This window comes from Acaromyces ingoldii (genome assembly GCF_003144295.1).
Source record: "Acaromyces ingoldii strain MCA 4198 unplaced genomic scaffold FA10scaffold_1, whole genome shotgun sequence".
Lineage (NCBI taxonomy): Eukaryota > Fungi > Basidiomycota > Exobasidiomycetes > Exobasidiales > Cryptobasidiaceae > Acaromyces > Acaromyces ingoldii.
Window position 1 is genome coordinate 666,063 of NW_020290247.1, and position 16,124 is coordinate 682,186.

The following is a 16,124-nucleotide window of genomic DNA, read 5'->3' on the forward strand; positions in this document are numbered from 1 at the left end:
TTCTTCTCGCTGCTGCTGCCGCCGCTCCAGCGTCGTGTTGTCGTCGTCGTCGCCTCAAAACACGCCCGCGCTCGGACCGCATTTGCTTCGTCAACATGGCTCTCAGTAGCGGCGGTGCAGAAGCCGGGCCTTCGTCGGCGCCTGCCGCACAGGCCAACATGTTGAGGTTCGTTGACATCCAATCAGCTGCATGTTTATCGTCTGGGCGAATGCTAACACTGTAGGAAAAATTACACAAAAGCTACCGCGAGCTGCACGACATCCTCGAGTCATCGAGCTCGACGACGTCCACGGCTGACATCAGCAAGCAGCTCCATGCTCGCCTCGCCAGATTGACTGCATGCAACAAGCCGCCATCGGGTCCCACGCCCGCATCGAGGTCGAAAGTGACGTCCCCGGCGGCCTTTTCGACGCCCGATGGGTCGACAATCAGGCTCGACGCGCTGCAGCAGGAGCTGTGCCTCAACTTTAGCGAGGCGCACCACATCGATGAAGTAGAAGCCGCAACGGTCTTGCGCCTCTTTCTCGACAGCCAGGACACGGATCTCGACGCGTTGGCCAGACACGCCTCCGACGACGCCATGGCTGGCCTGCCCAAGCGACCACGAAGAGCAAAGCCTAGCAGTCGGCCGCACGTAGACGTCATGACGGCATTCATGGATGCATTGACGGCTTTTTACCTCGAGGAGCGGCTTTCGGTGCTGAGGTGCGTCTCTGCCCTTCTGCGTCTGGCAGACGACAGCTACAGCAACCTGCACGACGTGGCCAACGACGTTCTCTCCAACTTTGCCGACGAGGCATTCGGTCTCGGTTGCCTTGCCCGTTTTCAACAGCTCGCCGCAGAATCACTTGACGATGGAATTCGAGAAAACACGTCGCAGAGCGTCCTGTGGGCCACACACAACCTTCGCGAGCAGGTTGCCCTCCTGGAGGTCGTCACGCTCCTCTACTATAGCCGTCTCGACCCGTCGGCCAGCTTCGTCTCCAGCCTCCTGGCGGCGATACGCCAGACCGACTTTGGCAGGAAGCAAGCTGGGGCCGGCTTTCTCGACTCAGAAGGCGCCGGCATCATCGACTGCGTAAGTGGGCTGCTCCTCCTCCTCACGATCGAGAGCCTCGACCTGGAACGAGTCATGGATGGCTTCGACTTCTTCTCGCCGCCGCCCAAAGGCAGCCTCCTCGACGCATCCCACGTCTTTGCCGATGCTGTCGACTACATCAAGTCGACGACGGCGGCGGACACGGTTCGAGCGCCTCTGATGCTCGCCTGGTCCTTCTGGCTCAGCCGAGTGGACCAGGCCATCGCGGAGTGGAAGGCAGCGAGGCCGACGGAGCAAGTGCCTCGACACCTGAACGCCATCGAGTCTGCTGCGCTCAAGCCTGCTCCTGCTGCTGCACTGAAGAAGAAGGGACGGGGCGAGCGAGACGAACGCAACGACTTTGATGATGACGAAGAAGAGTCGCCCTCGTGGCCCAACTTCGTCTCGGCCGCTCTCAGCTCGGGCATGGACCTCTTTGGGACAATGCTGGCCGTCTCGCGATCGCCCCTCTTTGTCTCCGACAGTCCTATTTCCTCGCTCGTCTCGCTGCCCGTGTCGACGTCGCTGGCTCTTCGCGCAATCCTCAAGGGCTTTGTCCTCTCGATCACCGAGCTCGTCAGGCCGGAATTTGTCCTTGACTTCAATGGCCTCGTCGAACTCTGGCAGGCCACCTTTGGAGGAGCGACGCAGGACGGTGCGGGAGGGGCCGAGCTGTGTGCTCAGTTCTGGGAAGTCGACTTTGAATTCGCGCAGCGTCGTGCTGTCCTCGACACCGCGACGAGGCGGTGGCCCGTCAGCTTCCGACCCCTGCTGGGCCTCTGCAAGGCGCTTTCGGGCGCCTCGATCACATCGCCGACGTCCTCGTCGAGCCAGTCGGATGCCGTCTTGCGAGCGGCGATGCCCGTGATGCGCTACCTGTGCGAAATCGAGAGTCTCGCCCACGTCATGCCGCCGACGCCTTCGCTCGCTCCTCCCTACCAGCCATGGGAGGAGCCTGGGTCACCGAATGCCTACAAGGCCATCAGGCCGATCCCTGTCTTTGGGCAACACCTCATCATACCTGCAGGTACGGTGGGAAGGATGGTATCGGAAGCCGATGGTGCCCCCGTAGTCGTTTGGGATGTGTCGGGGCTGGGTATCAGTGCTTGGCGTCTGATGCGCGATGTCCTTGCCAACTTCGTCGGCCTTCTTCCGGGTCAAGCTCCTCCTCGTGCAAGCACAGACGACAGCCGGACAGGCGACGGAGCCGTCTTTGCAGAGCGGCATGCGCCTGCCAGCTTTGCCACGTTGTCGCCCGACGACGCTGGCGCTCACGATGCCGAGGCAGCGGCCAATGCCATGGATCTCTTTAGCAGCATCCTCGCTGCGGGTCCCCAACTCTCGGCTCTTTTACTGGCCCATCTCGAGGGCGATGATGCCAGCGGACTCGCAGAGGTGCAAGATCCAAGCATAGACGACAAGCCTAGCCTCCTCAACATCGCCCTCAAGGTCCTAGACCAGGCGCTCTTGGCACCTGCGACTGCATCCCGCGTCATCGTCAGCGCCTACCGCCTCATTACGCTCGCTCTTGCCTCGCGCCCTTCAGATATCTGGGTTGCCATGCGCTCGTCGAGCGCCCTGATTGGCTCCAGCGGCCTGTTGCCTTACTCTGTTCGAGGGGCAGGTGCGTCATCTTCGTCGTCCCTCCTCGCCGATGAGGTGAGCCGAGGCCAATTCGACGGCCTGAATGCGGTTCTCGACCTCCATCAGTCGCTGCTGGAAGACCTGCAACGGACCCAATTTTCCATTTCTGCCGAAGCGTGCCAGCTCAAGGTCGATGTGATGCTCCGTGCAGCCCGATGGATCTGCCAGGCCGTCTGGATGGAGTACCAGGGCTGGAAGTACGTCAAGCTGCGACAGCGAATCGAGATTGGACGCAAGTGTGTCCACTTCTTTGACACGATCTTGCGCGATGGCTGTATGCGCAATGCCGCAGAGAGCCCCGCTCATCGGCTCTCTGAAGCCATTGAGCAGACCTTTGTGTCGCACGTCAGCCCTCTCCATCTCGGCCCGCTCGTCGCGACACTGAGCCAGGGTCAGCAGCTCATCGATCAGCTCCAGAAAGCGATTCGACAGGTCGAGGCGGAACAGGCACGTCGGCTGGTGCAGAGCTGCCTTGGCTTTGCCTTTGCCATCGTCGAGCGACGACGGCTGCTGAATGCCGAGTCGCTCACGCCCACATTGGGCCTCTTCGAGCTCATGGTCTTTGACCATGCCACGGTGGCGACGAGGAGTGTTACAATTGCAAGCCGGCGATCGAATCGGGTTGAGCTGGCCACCGCCGTCGTTGGCTACATCCTCCTTCCCTTCTCGCGCCCACTCAGCATCGAGGCCGTCAGGCTCCTGACCTCTGTCTGTCGGTCTACAGCTGAGGTGGCTGCTGCGTCTTCTGGCGGCAAGGGCACGGCATCGTCACCACCGACGCTCGTGGGCCACTTGGGTTCGCTGCAAGATGTCGAAGCATCCATGGCTGGACTTGTAGATGTGGTCGCAAGTCAGGAGCGCGATGATGAGCTGCGGAGAGAGACGTGGACGCTGCTCGCGGCCATCGTCGACACACAGCCAGCCCTTGCAACACTGCTCCTCACAGGCCGTCACCTGGCCTCGGACGTGGAACGGAACATGGCGAATTCCTCGTCGTCGGGCAAGAACAAGGCGGAGGAAAGGCCGGCGACAATGGCGAGGACGGCCATCGACGTCGCAGTCGAACATCTGCAGAACTGGGAGCGATCTTGGGACTCGTCGCCGGCGGTCCTCGAGGCCGTTCTGAGGTTTCTGGGCGTCGCGTGGGCGCACGCTGCCGAACATAGGTCGGACTTTGCCAGACTAAGGAGCAACAAATCTATCTGGAAGTCGTTGGGAGACATTGCTGTCAAGGACTCTGGGCAGGTGCCTGATCGGCCGGAGCAATGGGAGGTGCTGGAGGCGGACGAGGGCGAGCAAGCGCAAGAGCAAAGCGACGAGCATGTCTCGGTCCAACGCTACGCCCATCGGACACTGTGTTCGGCGAGAGCCTTGACGCTTCTAGCGGCCGACATTGAGCTCGCCCCTTCAATGGCAAGGGCTAATGCTGAAACAAAGGAACGACAAGAGGAGAGCCTTGAGACAATTCTCTCGATCCTGAGCGATGGCAATCTTCTACAGACGTCTCTAGTGGCCGCCTTTGACGTCCAAGGCGACGTAGCGATGCACGCCGAGTTTCAAGCTCGCCTCAAAGCAACCTTCCCAGAGGTGAACCTGGATGACTTTAGGTACTCGGCGAGGCACGACGACTTTGATCTTTCAAGACGGTACGGCGACGGCTACTGTTTCGACATGGGCGCGTTCAGGCTCAGGCTGCAAGGATTTCTTCCTTCCATTGAGGAGCAAAGCGAAGAGATGGCGTTGGATGAAAGGAGCGGGCTGGACAACGAGTCGCTGAAGCAGGCCTGCCTGCTCGTCGCGGCCATCAATCTTGATTGGAGCATCATCGATGCGAGGACGACATACATGCGTGCCTGGACGAGGCTTTTGGAATCGGTGTCGGAGCCGTACGTCTCTAGATCGTCGGACTCGAGGCGTGAGGATAGGCTGAAGCAGGTTCAGACAACCTGCCTGAAGGCGTGGACCAGATGCGCAGCTGCGACGGCGGATGAAGAGGCAAACGGCGATGTCATCATGGGCATTCATTCCGAGAGAGTAAACTTGCTTTCCGTCCTGCTGGAGCTCTGCTGGGGCTCGTTCTCAGCGAGAGAAGATGGTCACCAAGAACCGCAAAAGGACTTCGAGCCAGTCGTTGAGGCAGTCGAACAATCATGCAGGCTCGTTGGCCACGGCGTCCTCAGAGTCGAAGAGAGTCTCCGCAGTGGCGGTCCAGGCTTTCATCGAGGCGTGTTTCGCATCGTCTTGCTTTGCACCCGGCGAAGCAGGAGCCTGCTCAAGCAGCGGGCCGGTGTCCGGTTGGGTAGCGGTGAGGGAAAGCTAAAGGACCAGGGAGGCGAGGACGCACATCTCCATCAGCGACTACATCAAAGTGCAGACCTGTACACCAGCCAGACGATCACCTGCCTGCGTGTCGCCATCGACAACGCTTGGGCAGCTCTTTCGAGCGTAGAGCGATTACAAGGATACCAAAGTGGCGAACGGCAAGTCAGCGAAGTGGTTCGAGCTTCACCCCTCGTTGAAGCAGCTGAGGACGATCTCAGGCTGCTCATGGCCACCTTGGAGCTGCTGCTGCGCGACGACGTGGGCATCCCGCCGCACACCTGGGCTCCCAAGATGCAGACTACCGGTCTGCTGCCTGCCGCTGTCGAGCTGTTTGCAAGGGCGCCGCTCACAATGTCGTCAACGACAAGCACGACGGCATTGATGACAAAGATGAATAGCAATGGTGGTGACAGCCGCTCCGACCTCTCCAACACCGAGTTGCTGGCAGCTGGCGCTTGCCCAGTCTTTGGATTTACCCTTCTGGGCTTCTTCCTGGCGATGGCCTCGTCGCCGAACACGGCAGAGTCCTTGGCGCTTGCAGGGATCACCAATGCACTGTGCGCCAATGCGCTCTCGAATCTATTCGACCAGTCCTCTCCTCTCGAGGAGCAAAAGCCAGCAACAGCGACGATTCCTCCGCTGCTCAACTCTGGCTATGAGAATCCGACGCACACCCTCTGGCTCCAGATGCTGCGCGTCGTACTCGGCCTCACGCACAACCTAGGCCTGGGCAACGACCGCTACTACGCTGGAACGACGAGTCTGGCCACGGTTGCTCGATTCGTCGAAATGGAGCTCCGCGGCTTTCTGCAGGTGTACTGGATCCAGATCGAGCGAAGTGTTCTGCAGTTCTCGCCCCTCGGTGCAGCAGCTTCAGGCTCGTCGCTGCGGCGCTTCAACGCTGCTCCTCTGGAGGACTTCGCAACTCCTTCTGTGGCCCCGACAACATTGACATTGGGACAGCTCGATGAGATGGAGGAGGTCGTCGGCCTCTTCCTGGCTGTGGCCCGTGTCTTTTCGGGGCCGCTGGCTTCGTCAGCTAGCACTTCTGTTGAGGGCAAGCTGCTGGACCTCTTTGTCAAGCGCGCGACCTCATCGACGCCAATGCTACAGCAGCTCGTCTACCTCGTCCAGCATCCTCGGGAGCTGGCTTCGCTCCTGGGCGCCTCGGTCGACAATTCTGGCTGGACACGGGAAGACGAAGCCGGGTGCGTCGAGCAGATTGCCAGGATCGCAGGGCAGATTGTCAAGATCGTCTGGGAATGGACGGGGTCCGTTGAGGTGCTCTGGACAGAGGAAGAGGAGTGGAGCCTGGATAGCCTCGTGCTGAGCCCCACGATCAGCACCGTGCCGACGTCGAGTGCCTCGATGGGGACATTGCTGGACCTGGCTCAATTTTTGAGCGAAAAGCTGAGGAGCCTTACGACGAGCGACGAAGCCGGCGGCAAGGACAAGGCCGAGGATCTTAAGACCGAGGTGGGAGAGTCCCTCGAGCAGACGCTTGCACTGGCAGCTACGCAGCTCGCCATTGCCGTTCATGGCCGCCCATCACCGACGACGAATGGGCAGACCGCCATCCAAGATGACACGACCGCGCAGCCCTCTGCTCCACCAAGGGAGATCGAGACGGGCCTGGCGCGCGACTTGGAGACGTGCATCGAATCGTGCAGGGCCGCATTGCGGGCCGCAGGTGGCGCGAAAAAGGCGAGCATGTTCTTGGACATTGTGGCAGACTTTGGCAAGAGGGTTTTGGCCTCGTCATAGCCAGTGACTCGGATGACCAGAGAAGAGAGAGAAATACAATTACATTTTTGCACAAGAGACTTGGAAGAGTAGGGGAGAGGCAGACATCAGAAAAGAGTGTCCTGTTTGTTGGCAAGAGCAGAAGTCAGTCAAAGCCCAAGAGTTATGCAAGGTGACTCGAATTGATGTCTCTCACCTCGTCACGAAGGTACTCTCCGACATCAGCCTGATGGAAGACGATGATGCTCGTCGGGTCGAGCTTCCTCGTGTCCACCGTAGATCTAGCCGTGACGCCGAATCCCAGGGGGGTGCCGTTCATGGCAAGCACGACGACGCCGGCGTGCTCGGGTGTGTCGTCGGTGATGCGGCCGAGGTGTGCCTTGACGACGTGGTTGCCATACAGGAATGGGAGCTCTCCATTTGGCTTGATCCAGACCTGATGGGGGCACGCGCTCGTCAGCTCCGCCAGCCTAGGGAACAATACAGAAAAAGAGAAAAGACGGGGCGAGAAACTAGACGAACCTTGTACTTTGCATACTGTGCCAACGCATCGAGAGCGGTGACGTGCAGCCTGAACTTGCCCGTCTTGCTGAACTTGCCAAAGCACGTCCCCAGCGACACGAGGTTGGGCCGCGCGATGGAGATTGCCATCCTCATGCATCTCTGTGAAGATCAAATGCATCGAATCAGCTCGTCTCATTAGACAATAGAGGAAGGGATGAGATGAAAGATGGAGGGAAGGGACGGAGGGGGAGAAGAGAAGAAACGCACCTCGGAGACATAGTAGACGCGGTCTCGGTGCAAGCGGAAGACGTGAGGCTCATCTTTCCGGTCGACCAAGTGGACAATGTTAGGGCCTACGTAGTGTGAAAGCTTCGTGAAGAGCGTCTTTGTCTCTTCTTCGGTGAGCGGACGCATCGTTGGCGTCTGCTGTTCTGCGGGGGATAAGGTAGCTGTCGCTGTTGCAACTGACGAGAAGAGAAGAGAAAAAAAAAAAAAGTCGACAGAGCCTAACTTCCGATTCCCGAGGCTCTTCAAGAAAATTTTCAGAAAGCAAGATTACATTACTACGACGTACCGCCCGTGATTCAAGGCACATAGAGAAAGGCGACGATGGCAAGACGACGAAGCGGGGGCGACCCTTCGCTGGCCGCGAAAAAGCCCAGCATGGGACAAGGTGGAAGAAAGAGCAACTCACAGCAGGCACAAGCACGGAAGGAAAGGCGAGCGGGCGGGAGTGGTGGCCCAAAGAGCATTCATGATGTCTTTGAGTATGCCACCGAGCAGCAGGAGCAGGGGCGGAAAGGGAGGATAAGCCGCAGAGGCGCCCCAGTCGCAACGAGCGGCAGCGAGGGAGAGGATAGCGAGGAAGAAGGCGAGTCTAAAAAGATTGGGCCAAAATCGTTTCTGGCGGGCTCGGACGAGGGGGAGGAAGCGAACCCCGTAGACCCAGACGATGACGAGGAGATCGACAGCGATGAAGCGTTCGGAGAGAGCGACGAGGAAAAGTTCGATGGCTGGAGATTCGGTGGGGGAAAGAACAGAGGTGACGAGGAAGAGGAAGAGGAGGAGGAAGACGACGAGGACATGGTCGACCTCTCCAAGATGCTTGACGACAACAGCGATTTTGGAGAGGACGACGAGGACAACGACGAAGAAGATGAGGGCGAAGAGGACAGCCGGCTTCAAGAGCACATGGCTCGATTCGCAGAAGGAGGAGGCAAACGCAGTGCATCGCAGGCCGATCTCGAGGGTGAAGAAGGCGAAAGCAAGCGAAGGGTGGTCCTGCCCGAGAGGAGGGAAGCCCTGGCAGAGGGCGCCGTAGGGAGCGTGGGCGGGGGTCAGGCGCTGAGCTTTGAAGACCTCATGCAGCCCTTCGAAGGAGAGACAGGTGCCAGTCTGGCCTCATTGCGCAAATCCGCAAAGACACTTGCCGAGAGCCAAAAGAAGGCAAAGGGTGGTGCGGCATCGAAAAGCGGTGGTGGCGCCCTGGCCGCGCCCCTCCCCTCCATCATCCAGGATCGCATCGACCGATCAGCGGCGTACGATGAGACCAAGGGACAGGTGCAAGGATGGCAGCCGACAATGAAGCGTTTGCGCGAGGCGCAGCATCTTTCGTTTCCGCTGCAGCCTGCACCAAAGCATGTTGCGTCGACAGCCAGCATGGCTGCCTACTTTAAACCGTCCAACGATATGGAGTCGACGATTGCCTCGATGATTGAGGATGAAGGGTTGACCGATAAACAGCTGGCCGAGGCCGAGGAGCTCAAGATGAACGAGCGAGGCATGAGCGCAGAGGAGATCAAGCGGCGGAGAAGCGAGCTAAGGCAGATGAGGGAGCTGCTCTTCAGGCAGGAGCAAAAGGCCAAGAGGGTCAAGAAGATCAAGAGCAAAACGTACCGCAAGATTGCTAGAAAGCAGCGCCAGCGGGAAGGTGCACTTGCCGAGGAGCTGGAGGGCGGCGCACAAGGAGACGAGGACGACTTGGAGAAGCGCATCGAGGCCGAGAGGGCGAGGGCACAGGAGAGGGCTACGCTCAAGCACAAGAACACAGGCAAATGGGCACAAGGTCTCGTCGGCAGAAGAGAGCTGCAGGACATGCCTGAAGCGCGGAGCGCTGTCGAAGAACAGCTTCGGAAAGGGGAAGAGTTGCGGCGACGCATTCACGGTCGTGGGTCGGGGTCTGAGGATGAGGAAGACGATGATGATGACGACGACGACGACGATGTCAGCGATGCGGAAGCCGCCCACGAAAAAGCCTTTGACGAGCTTGCTTCCCTTGAGAAGCGCGACGAGGCCCGACAAGCTCGCGACGAAGAGAAGCTTGACAAGAAAGGCAAGGCATTGTGGAACATGAAGTTTATGAAGGATGCGCGAGAGAGGAGCACCCGTGAAAATAGAGAGACGCTCGAGGAGCTGAGGAACGAGTACGCCGGAGAAGATGGTGCTTACCAGGTGGCTTCGAACCCCGGCCGGCTGGCATTCGGTTCCTCTGCTCCATCCGCTCAGAAGTCGCAGGCAGACGACGAGCAAGAAGAGCCCACTTATGGCGAGGACGATGACGAAGAAAGGGGCGAGCAGGTGACTTCAAGACGACCGAAAGGGCCTCTCAAGGTTGTCACTGAGGAAAGCACACAGGCCACGTCAACGACAAGAAGATTGCCTCCTGAAAATGCTGCATCTAGTGAAAACCCGTGGCTGGCGGGCGACCGAACAATGTCCAAGTTATCGCGGAAGAAGAACGACATCGTCGTGTCCAAGGAGTCGTCATCACAGAGCAAAGCTGCCAACAAGCTCGAAAAGTACCGGGCAAAGGGTCAGGACGCTAGACTGGAAGAAGAGGAAGAGTCAAGGCTGGAAATCGATCCAAAAGCTATGCTCTCGATGCGAGAGCGAGAGGAGGACATGACAGCTCATCGTGCTGGCTCAGATGATGAGGTTTCGACTGACTCCGAGCGTGAAGAAGAGCAGCCAGTTCTCGTCACGCAACAGCGAAGACAAGGGGGACGAGGCTCCAAGGCAATTCAGCAGCGTGACTTGGTCGCCGAGGCCTTTGCAGGCGACGATGTGGCTGCTCACTTTGCTGCCGAGAAGCGGGCAGCAATTGAAGCAGATGCGCCCAAAGAAGTCGACGAGACGCTCCCAGGCTGGGGCTCATGGACGGGCAAGGGTGTGTCCAAGAAGCACAAGCAGCAACCGAAGAAGAAATTCGTGCGACAGGTGGCTGGCCTAGACGAAAGCAAACGCAAGGATGCGAAGATGGCAAATGTCATCATCAACGAGAGGAAAGATAAGAAGGCCGACAAATACAGGCCAAAGGACGTTCCATTCCCTTATACCTCCAAAGCTCAGTACGAAATGGCGATGCGGAACCCCTTGGGTCCGGAGTGGAACACGAGAACCCAGCATCAGCGCTTGACATTGCCTAGGGTCACTACCAAGCCTGGCCAGGCCATCGAGCCTATCAGTGAGTATTGTGTATCGAGACCCTTTTCCAGTTCTCTCGACTGATTGCGCACTCCCACCAGAGCGACTCTTCTGATGCCTCTTACATAGCTCACAGACCATGTGTATTTACCTTCATCCTCTTTCAAATCATGGTACAGTTCTGATTTTCACATCTTCTGGCGATATCTGACATTGGCCATGGGGTTCCAAGTCTTCTTTGTGGTCTTTGAACGAAGTGGAATTCTGCACCGGCTGCACTCCCTACAAGAGACTTCATGAAAGAAACCTAGCCAGCGCCATGAGAGTTGCGGCATGATTGAGAGCTAAGCATGCCGTTTGGAAAGTGTGGCGCCACCTTAGGAGTCTTCATCGACCTGTTGGTACCTCTCAACTGCTGCGCGATTGATGGAATACATCAGACGAACAGGCTGAAAGGAAGGCAGGGAGTACATTCAGTGAACGAACGAGGGCTTCCTGAATCATAAAGGAAGGTTACTTACGGTCGCTGGGATTCGAGTATGATTGTCGCCCTTCTTTGGCACGGGCGCATTCTCGAGCGTGTAAGGACGATTGTTGTGGGAAGGGTCCACACTTTTGTAGTCAAACGCAAGGAGGAAGCAAGCAACGACGACCTTGATCTCGAGTTTTGCGAATCGCATTCCTGCGCATGGATGAAGGCCCGTACCCCAGCTCAGAAACTCTTGGTCTCCAGCTCCTTGCTGGTGGACAAAAAAACGGTCCGGGTCGAACTTGTGAGGATCAGGGTAAATTTCGCTGTTGTAGTGGGTCAAGCTTAGCCAGTAGACAAGGATGTCGTCTCGTCGCAGCTGCTCGCCACCGTACGTCAAGGTTGAATCACGTCGTGTCGCGGACTGACGCGGCTGGTAGCTTCTGTAGAGGCACATGCTCATAAGCTTGCGCAACGTTTCCTTGAGGCAGGCGTCCAAGTAAGGGAGCTTCTTCTCCCAAGACTCTAGGGGCACGCTCGCGACTCGTTGTAAGATGTCGAGCTGTAATTGATCTAAGTGAGAAGCCATGTTGGAAGAAAAAGAGGAAATGAGGATGGACGCACCTCGTCATAACTCGCATCTATTATCTTGGCCTCTTGTCTCAGAAGACCCTCCATCTCGTCCCTCAGCTTGCTCATGCACTTCTCATCGGTGCCTACGAAGATGAGGAAATAGGCTGCTACTCCGGTCGAATTGATTATAGCGGCGAAGAGCGCCCCGACGACGTGAAGAGCAATCTGTCCCGTCGTGGCCTCTTGATCAATCATCTCCTGTACATAATCATTTTCCCTTCGGCCCTCTGCGATCCGCTCATTGACTGTGTGGGAAATCTCCTGAAAGAGCCGGAAAGAGGAGGTCCACTTGCGGATTGTCCTAGGAAAAGGAACGAGTGGGAAAAATGTCGAGCCGAATTGCGTCGACTCTTGGAAAATCCAGAATGGATCGGTGATGCGCCTCAACATCTCTGGCGAGCGAGTGTGCTCGATACAGCCAATCGTTTGGACGGAGATTTGAAAAATCAGCTGAGGAAGGGTCAATCTCTCTAGCTGCCAAAAGAGTGAGAAGAAAGACCATCAAGTCACCTGATAGACTGTGACGTGGGTGTCGATGAGGCCTTTCTCTTTGGGAAGTCTGGCGAAGGTCGTAATGGCGTGCTTTGCCATTCCTGGAATTAGATTCGAAAGTCGTTCGGTCGATGTGGCCGCTTTGAGGTGCTCTCTGTGGAAATCTTCCAGCTCCTTTCGACTCTGAAACTCATCATTGCGTCTCAAGAAAAGTGGTAGCTCGGGCATGCCAGCGAACATCACTTGGTAGCCTTTCCCAAAGTTCGCATCCCTGTTATTGAAAAAAGTCCTTGCGTCGGCCTTGTTGTCGCTTGAAACAATGAAGACGTTCCCGACGCAGTTGGAGCGAATGCCCGGAATGGGATGCAGAGCACCAATGTGGCCAAGATTGCACGTAAGAAATTTTGACTGGTCGCTGTAGAAGTGTGGCGAGCCCAGTCCGCCAAAGATGGATGATTGCACTTCTTTCGTCTTCGAGTCTGGTCGGTACCGGTTTCTGGGCGGACTGAAGAGCTGGTACATAAGAGTGGTGAAGGCAATTGCAATGAGGGAGAATGTCATTGGCGATTGACGTATGGCATCGTCAAAATCGACGTAGAAAGACCTGAAGGGGGACATGGTACCCGTCGACATGGTGTGATGGAGACACTCGCCAGCCCTAGCTACAAGTGACGGATCCGAAAGGACTCGTGCCTTTTGTCTCGGACTCATGCGCTCAGCTCTATTCACGGCAAGACTACCGCTGTTTTGATTTGCTAAAGGGTCACACCAAATCCAACAGCGCCTTATCGTCGCGCCCAACGCTGTTGCTACGGTGCCAATAGTGGCACGGAACAAATTCCGTCTTGCAAGTTGACGCCCAAGTTTGTCCGTTTCTTCGGGTGAACGGCGAAACTACCGCTTCACTTGGAGCCTTGATTACCGCACGGAGTGTGATTCGATCGCAACTCCTCATCGGGCGGGACAGCTGAGAGCAATGAAAATGTCTTTTCATTGGTCCGCTGCCCAGAGGCGAGGCACCCCTTTCTTTTGCAGAGTAGACCTGCAATTGGTTTCTTGCCTTCCAGATGCCCAAACTCCTTTCCTCTTGCGTAGGCTACGAGACGGCCCAAGTCTCGAGTTTGTCCGGAACCTGTCGCTATGACTGTCAGAATTAAGCACCGCCTCACAAACGTCACCTATGAAAAGGGGGAACAATATAGACTGCAGTCCCAGGAACGTCCCCTCAAGCTTGCCATTTCGACTTGGTGCCTGCTCCGCAACACGGGGGGCGTGCCAAGACTAGCGATGACGGCTGCACCCCCGCCTCTTCGTGTTTTCCGATGCTGATGCCTGGCTAAAACAAGATTCCCTTGTGTGACAAGGGCGGGACCTGTCACTTCGATGCATCTGTCATGCAGTCCGACGCCCTGACAAGGAACGTTTCGGCCAAGACGTTGCGCGCTCAATCATACCAGGAAGTAGCTTGGTTCCTGAACAGAGAAATATTTCTCGTAGTTGCAGCGAAAGACACCAGAGCGAATGTCCACAATTCACCTAGGTTTCCAGAAAAACAAAAATGAAAATTGGGCGTCGTTGGATCTGCAGCAAGGCGTCATCGTCGTGCTCTCTGACAACTCTCGCTTTGACGCTACTGGTAAAACGACACTGTCCGCGCCCGTGCCTTCGCGGATTCTTGCTGTACCTGACGCCGAATGACCATATTTGTTTGTTCGGAGGCACTCGGAGGCACTCTTGGCCGGTTGTCCGGCATGCCGCCGGTGTCATCTAATTGCTTTGCCTCCCGTCCGGCTGCAGCGGGGGTGAGAAAGAGATTTAAGGTTGCCCGACGCTAGTGATGGCCGTCCCTGAACGTGCTTAGATGGAGACAGTGGGTTGCAACGTTCCTCTCGAGAACAAAAGAAGACTGGTGAAAGGTATAAATGGCGCCGTCGATCGAAGTAGCACTCCCCTCTACATTCTCCTCATCCGCAGAAGAAGCATCTAACATGGTCCGACTCTCGACTCACTTTGCACTCCTCGTCGCCAGCGTGACTGCTGCGCTTTCGCAACCCATCGACCAAGACTCTCTTGCCAAGCGAGCACCTTCGGGCGTGCCCGGCTTTGATGTCTCGCACTACCAGGGCACCGTGGACATGGCCTCGCAGAAGTCAAAGGGTGCACGCTTCGTTATCATCAAGGCTACCGAGGGCACCACCTACACCGACGCGAGCTTCTCCGCCAACTACGACGCTGCCACAAAGGCTGGTCTTATCCGTGGAGCCTACCACTTTGCCCACCCTGACTCCGGCTCGGGAGCGACGCAGGCAAATTACTTCCTGCAGCACGGAGGAGGCTGGTCCGACGACGGCATCACCCTTCCGGGCATGCTCGACATCGAGTACAATCCCAACGGAGCCACCTGCTACGGCCTTAGCGCCTCGGCCATGGTCAATTGGATTACGGTTGAGTAGCACATGCCCTTTGCACCTTTTCTGACTTTGAATTCGCTCACATCCTCGTGACATGATGTAGGACTTTGTCAACACATACCACTCAAAGACCAAGAGGTACCCTATCATCTACACCACCAATGACTGGTGGAACACATGCAGTGAGTCGGAAGCAAATGAATGTCGAACATTGCACATACTCAACATAATATTCTCAACACCAATTCAGCGGGCAACTCAAAGGCGTTCAGCGCAAACTCGCCCCTCAATCTCGCTCATTACCAATCGTCGACCATCGGCACGATCCCAGGTGGCTGGCCTTACGAGACCATTTGGCAGTGGGCTGACTCGGGCACCTTCCCTGGTGACCAGGACGTCTTCAAGTGAGCAGATACGACTTGGCTGATCTACGTCCGTTAACTGACTCTCCTTGCGCACCCATAGCGGCAGCGAGGCTGGCCTCAAGAAGCTCGCCACCGGCTAAGAGCTCAGTGGACTTGGACTTGTAATTATTCTCATCTCTAATTTTGATCCTTGTTTAGTATGCCAGAGATTCCTTGCCAATCTTCCTCGACTTTTTGACATCTCCTCGTCTCTCTTTGGTCTTCCGTGTTTTGGCCTTGTCCCGACCTATCAGCCCCTTAACTCGGTTTCTCTGCTCCTCGGACGTTTCGCCCGGTACGTCTTCCGTAAGCAGCTCGACCATATGGTTTTTGAGCTATATCGTCGATGCAGTCAGTCGACAAGATCACATCTTGAGGAGTCAAGAAACAACACACCTTTGACATGGCATCTTCAAGGTTGTTGGCCTGGCTGCGCGTTTTCGTGGAAGTGACGAAGAGCGAGTGTGTCGAGGCTTTGTAATATGGCTGAGAGCAGGCGTTAGTAGATTATTCCAGTAAAGCAGCGGGTAAATAGAACGCACCGAAGATTTTGTCAGATGCTGAACGGCGCTTCTTGGCATCTTCTCGACGACAGCATCGGCACCAGAGGTGGCCTTGTTCAGGTCCAGCCTGATCTCGGCCTTTGTATTGACCTTGTTGACATTCTGTCCTCCGGGTCCGCCGGATCTCGCAAAAGAGACGTCTAACCAGGTTTTTGGTATCTCGTGAGGCGCGAGATGTTCCTGTGCCCAGCGAGCTCGTTGCTTGATCCTTTCCACCTCTTCCGCAGACAAATTTGCGAGAGAGGAGCTAAAACGAGCGAAAGACGCCCTGGCTACCGCATGAGGTGTGACCAAGCTCCTCAGCGATGCGAAGAGCATGGCATCCTAGCAAGCAACGCGGCGAAGAGAGCAGTCGGCCACAACCAAAATATTCCAATTGTCACCGAGGGGCCGGTGAGCCACGTGTCCTCTTTGAACGTCCGAGCGCCATCCAACAC

General features: G+C 56.8%; 6 protein-coding genes across 6 annotated transcripts; 3 read left to right on the plus strand and 3 right to left on the minus strand.

Annotated features, from left to right (window-relative positions):
* Positions 1–24: 24 nt before the first annotated feature.
* FA10DRAFT_276849 (hypothetical protein) lies at positions 25–6,865 on the plus strand. The gene is made up of 2 exons (XM_025523342.1): positions 25–166; positions 242–6,865. Exons 1-2 carry the CDS (start codon positions 96–98, stop codon positions 6,807–6,809), a joined length of 6,639 nt encoding a protein of 2,212 aa, XP_025380057.1. The 5' UTR covers positions 25–95; the 3' UTR covers positions 6,810–6,865.
* Positions 6,767–7,744, minus strand: FA10DRAFT_298315 (60S ribosome subunit biogenesis protein NIP7). The gene is made up of 4 exons (XM_025524581.1): positions 7,560–7,744; positions 7,311–7,451; positions 6,985–7,224; positions 6,767–6,910 (listed from the first exon to the last, which is right to left on the minus strand). The coding sequence occupies exons 1-4, from the start codon at positions 7,704–7,706 to the stop codon at positions 6,896–6,898; spliced, it is 543 nt and encodes a 180-aa protein (XP_025380058.1). The 5' UTR covers positions 7,707–7,744; the 3' UTR covers positions 6,767–6,895.
* Positions 7,745–7,867: 123 nt separating this feature from the next.
* Positions 7,868–10,892, plus strand: FA10DRAFT_263604 (small-subunit processome). Its single transcript, XM_025520287.1, has 2 exons — positions 7,868–10,755; positions 10,817–10,892. Exons 1-2 carry the CDS (start codon positions 7,956–7,958, stop codon positions 10,828–10,830), a joined length of 2,814 nt encoding a protein of 937 aa, XP_025380059.1. The 5' UTR covers positions 7,868–7,955; the 3' UTR covers positions 10,831–10,892.
* Positions 10,893–10,958: 66 nt separating this feature from the next.
* On the minus strand, positions 10,959–12,864 carry FA10DRAFT_236082 (cytochrome P450). The gene is made up of 4 exons (XM_025519060.1): positions 12,328–12,864; positions 11,809–12,267; positions 11,237–11,746; positions 10,959–11,164 (listed from the first exon to the last, which is right to left on the minus strand). Exons 1-4 carry the CDS (start codon positions 12,829–12,831, stop codon positions 11,093–11,095), a joined length of 1,545 nt encoding a protein of 514 aa, XP_025380060.1. The 5' UTR covers positions 12,832–12,864; the 3' UTR covers positions 10,959–11,092.
* Positions 12,865–14,297: 1,433 nt separating this feature from the next.
* On the plus strand, positions 14,298–15,128 carry FA10DRAFT_224994 (putative N,O-diacetyl muramidase; the record flags this gene model as incomplete). Its single annotated transcript, XM_025518631.1, has 3 exons — positions 14,298–14,753; positions 14,824–14,902; positions 14,971–15,128. 3 exons carry the CDS (start codon positions 14,298–14,300, stop codon positions 15,126–15,128), a joined length of 693 nt encoding a protein of 230 aa, XP_025380061.1.
* Positions 14,876–16,032, minus strand: FA10DRAFT_246854 (hypothetical protein). The gene is made up of 4 exons (XM_025519428.1): positions 15,667–16,032; positions 15,521–15,610; positions 14,947–15,459; positions 14,876–14,885 (listed from the first exon to the last, which is right to left on the minus strand). Exons 1-3 carry the CDS (start codon positions 16,003–16,005, stop codon positions 15,280–15,282), a joined length of 609 nt encoding a protein of 202 aa, XP_025380062.1. The 5' UTR covers positions 16,006–16,032; the 3' UTR covers positions 14,876–14,885; positions 14,947–15,279.
* Positions 16,033–16,124: the final 92 nt, after the last annotated feature.

What these genes read in the sequence shown, in the direction of transcription:
- FA10DRAFT_298315 (XM_025524581.1), bottom strand. Translation starts at nt 7,706, where the DNA reads ATGCGTCCGCTCACCGAAGAAGAGACAAAGACGCTCTTCACGAAGCTT. An exon ending in GCGTCTACTATGTCTCCGAG is followed by an intron (nt 7,452 to 7,559) that starts GTGCGTTTCTTC and finishes TGATCTTCACAG; the next exon opens with AGATGCATGAGGATGGCAAT. An exon ending in CACAGTATGCAAAGTACAAG is followed by an intron (nt 7,225 to 7,310) that starts GTTCGTCTAGTT and finishes TGCCCCCATCAG; the next exon opens with GTCTGGATCAAGCCAAATGG.
- FA10DRAFT_276849 (XM_025523342.1), top strand. Translation starts at nt 96, where the DNA reads ATGGCTCTCAGTAGCGGCGGTGCAGAAGCCGGGCCTTCGTCGGCGCCT. An exon ending in GCACAGGCCAACATGTTGAG is followed by an intron (nt 167 to 241) that starts GTTCGTTGACAT and finishes ATTACACAAAAG; the next exon opens with CTACCGCGAGCTGCACGACA.
- FA10DRAFT_263604 (XM_025520287.1), top strand. Translation starts at nt 7,956, where the DNA reads ATGGGACAAGGTGGAAGAAAGAGCAACTCACAGCAGGCACAAGCACGG.
- FA10DRAFT_246854 (XM_025519428.1), bottom strand. Translation starts at nt 16,005, where the DNA reads ATGCTCTTCGCATCGCTGAGGAGCTTGGTCACACCTCATGCGGTAGCC. An exon ending in AGCATCTGACAAAATCTTCG is followed by an intron (nt 15,611 to 15,666) that starts GTGCGTTCTATT and finishes GCCTGCTCTCAG; the next exon opens with CCATATTACAAAGCCTCGAC. An exon ending in TTGAAGATGCCATGTCAAAG is followed by an intron (nt 15,460 to 15,520) that starts GTGTGTTGTTTC and finishes TCGACGATATAG; the next exon opens with CTCAAAAACCATATGGTCGA.
- FA10DRAFT_236082 (XM_025519060.1), bottom strand. Translation starts at nt 12,831, where the DNA reads ATGTACCAGCTCTTCAGTCCGCCCAGAAACCGGTACCGACCAGACTCG. An exon ending in CCCACGTCACAGTCTATCAG is followed by an intron (nt 12,268 to 12,327) that starts GTGACTTGATGG and finishes ACCCTTCCTCAG; the next exon opens with CTGATTTTTCAAATCTCCGT. An exon ending in TAGATGCGAGTTATGACGAG is followed by an intron (nt 11,747 to 11,808) that starts GTGCGTCCATCC and finishes GATCAATTACAG; the next exon opens with CTCGACATCTTACAACGAGT.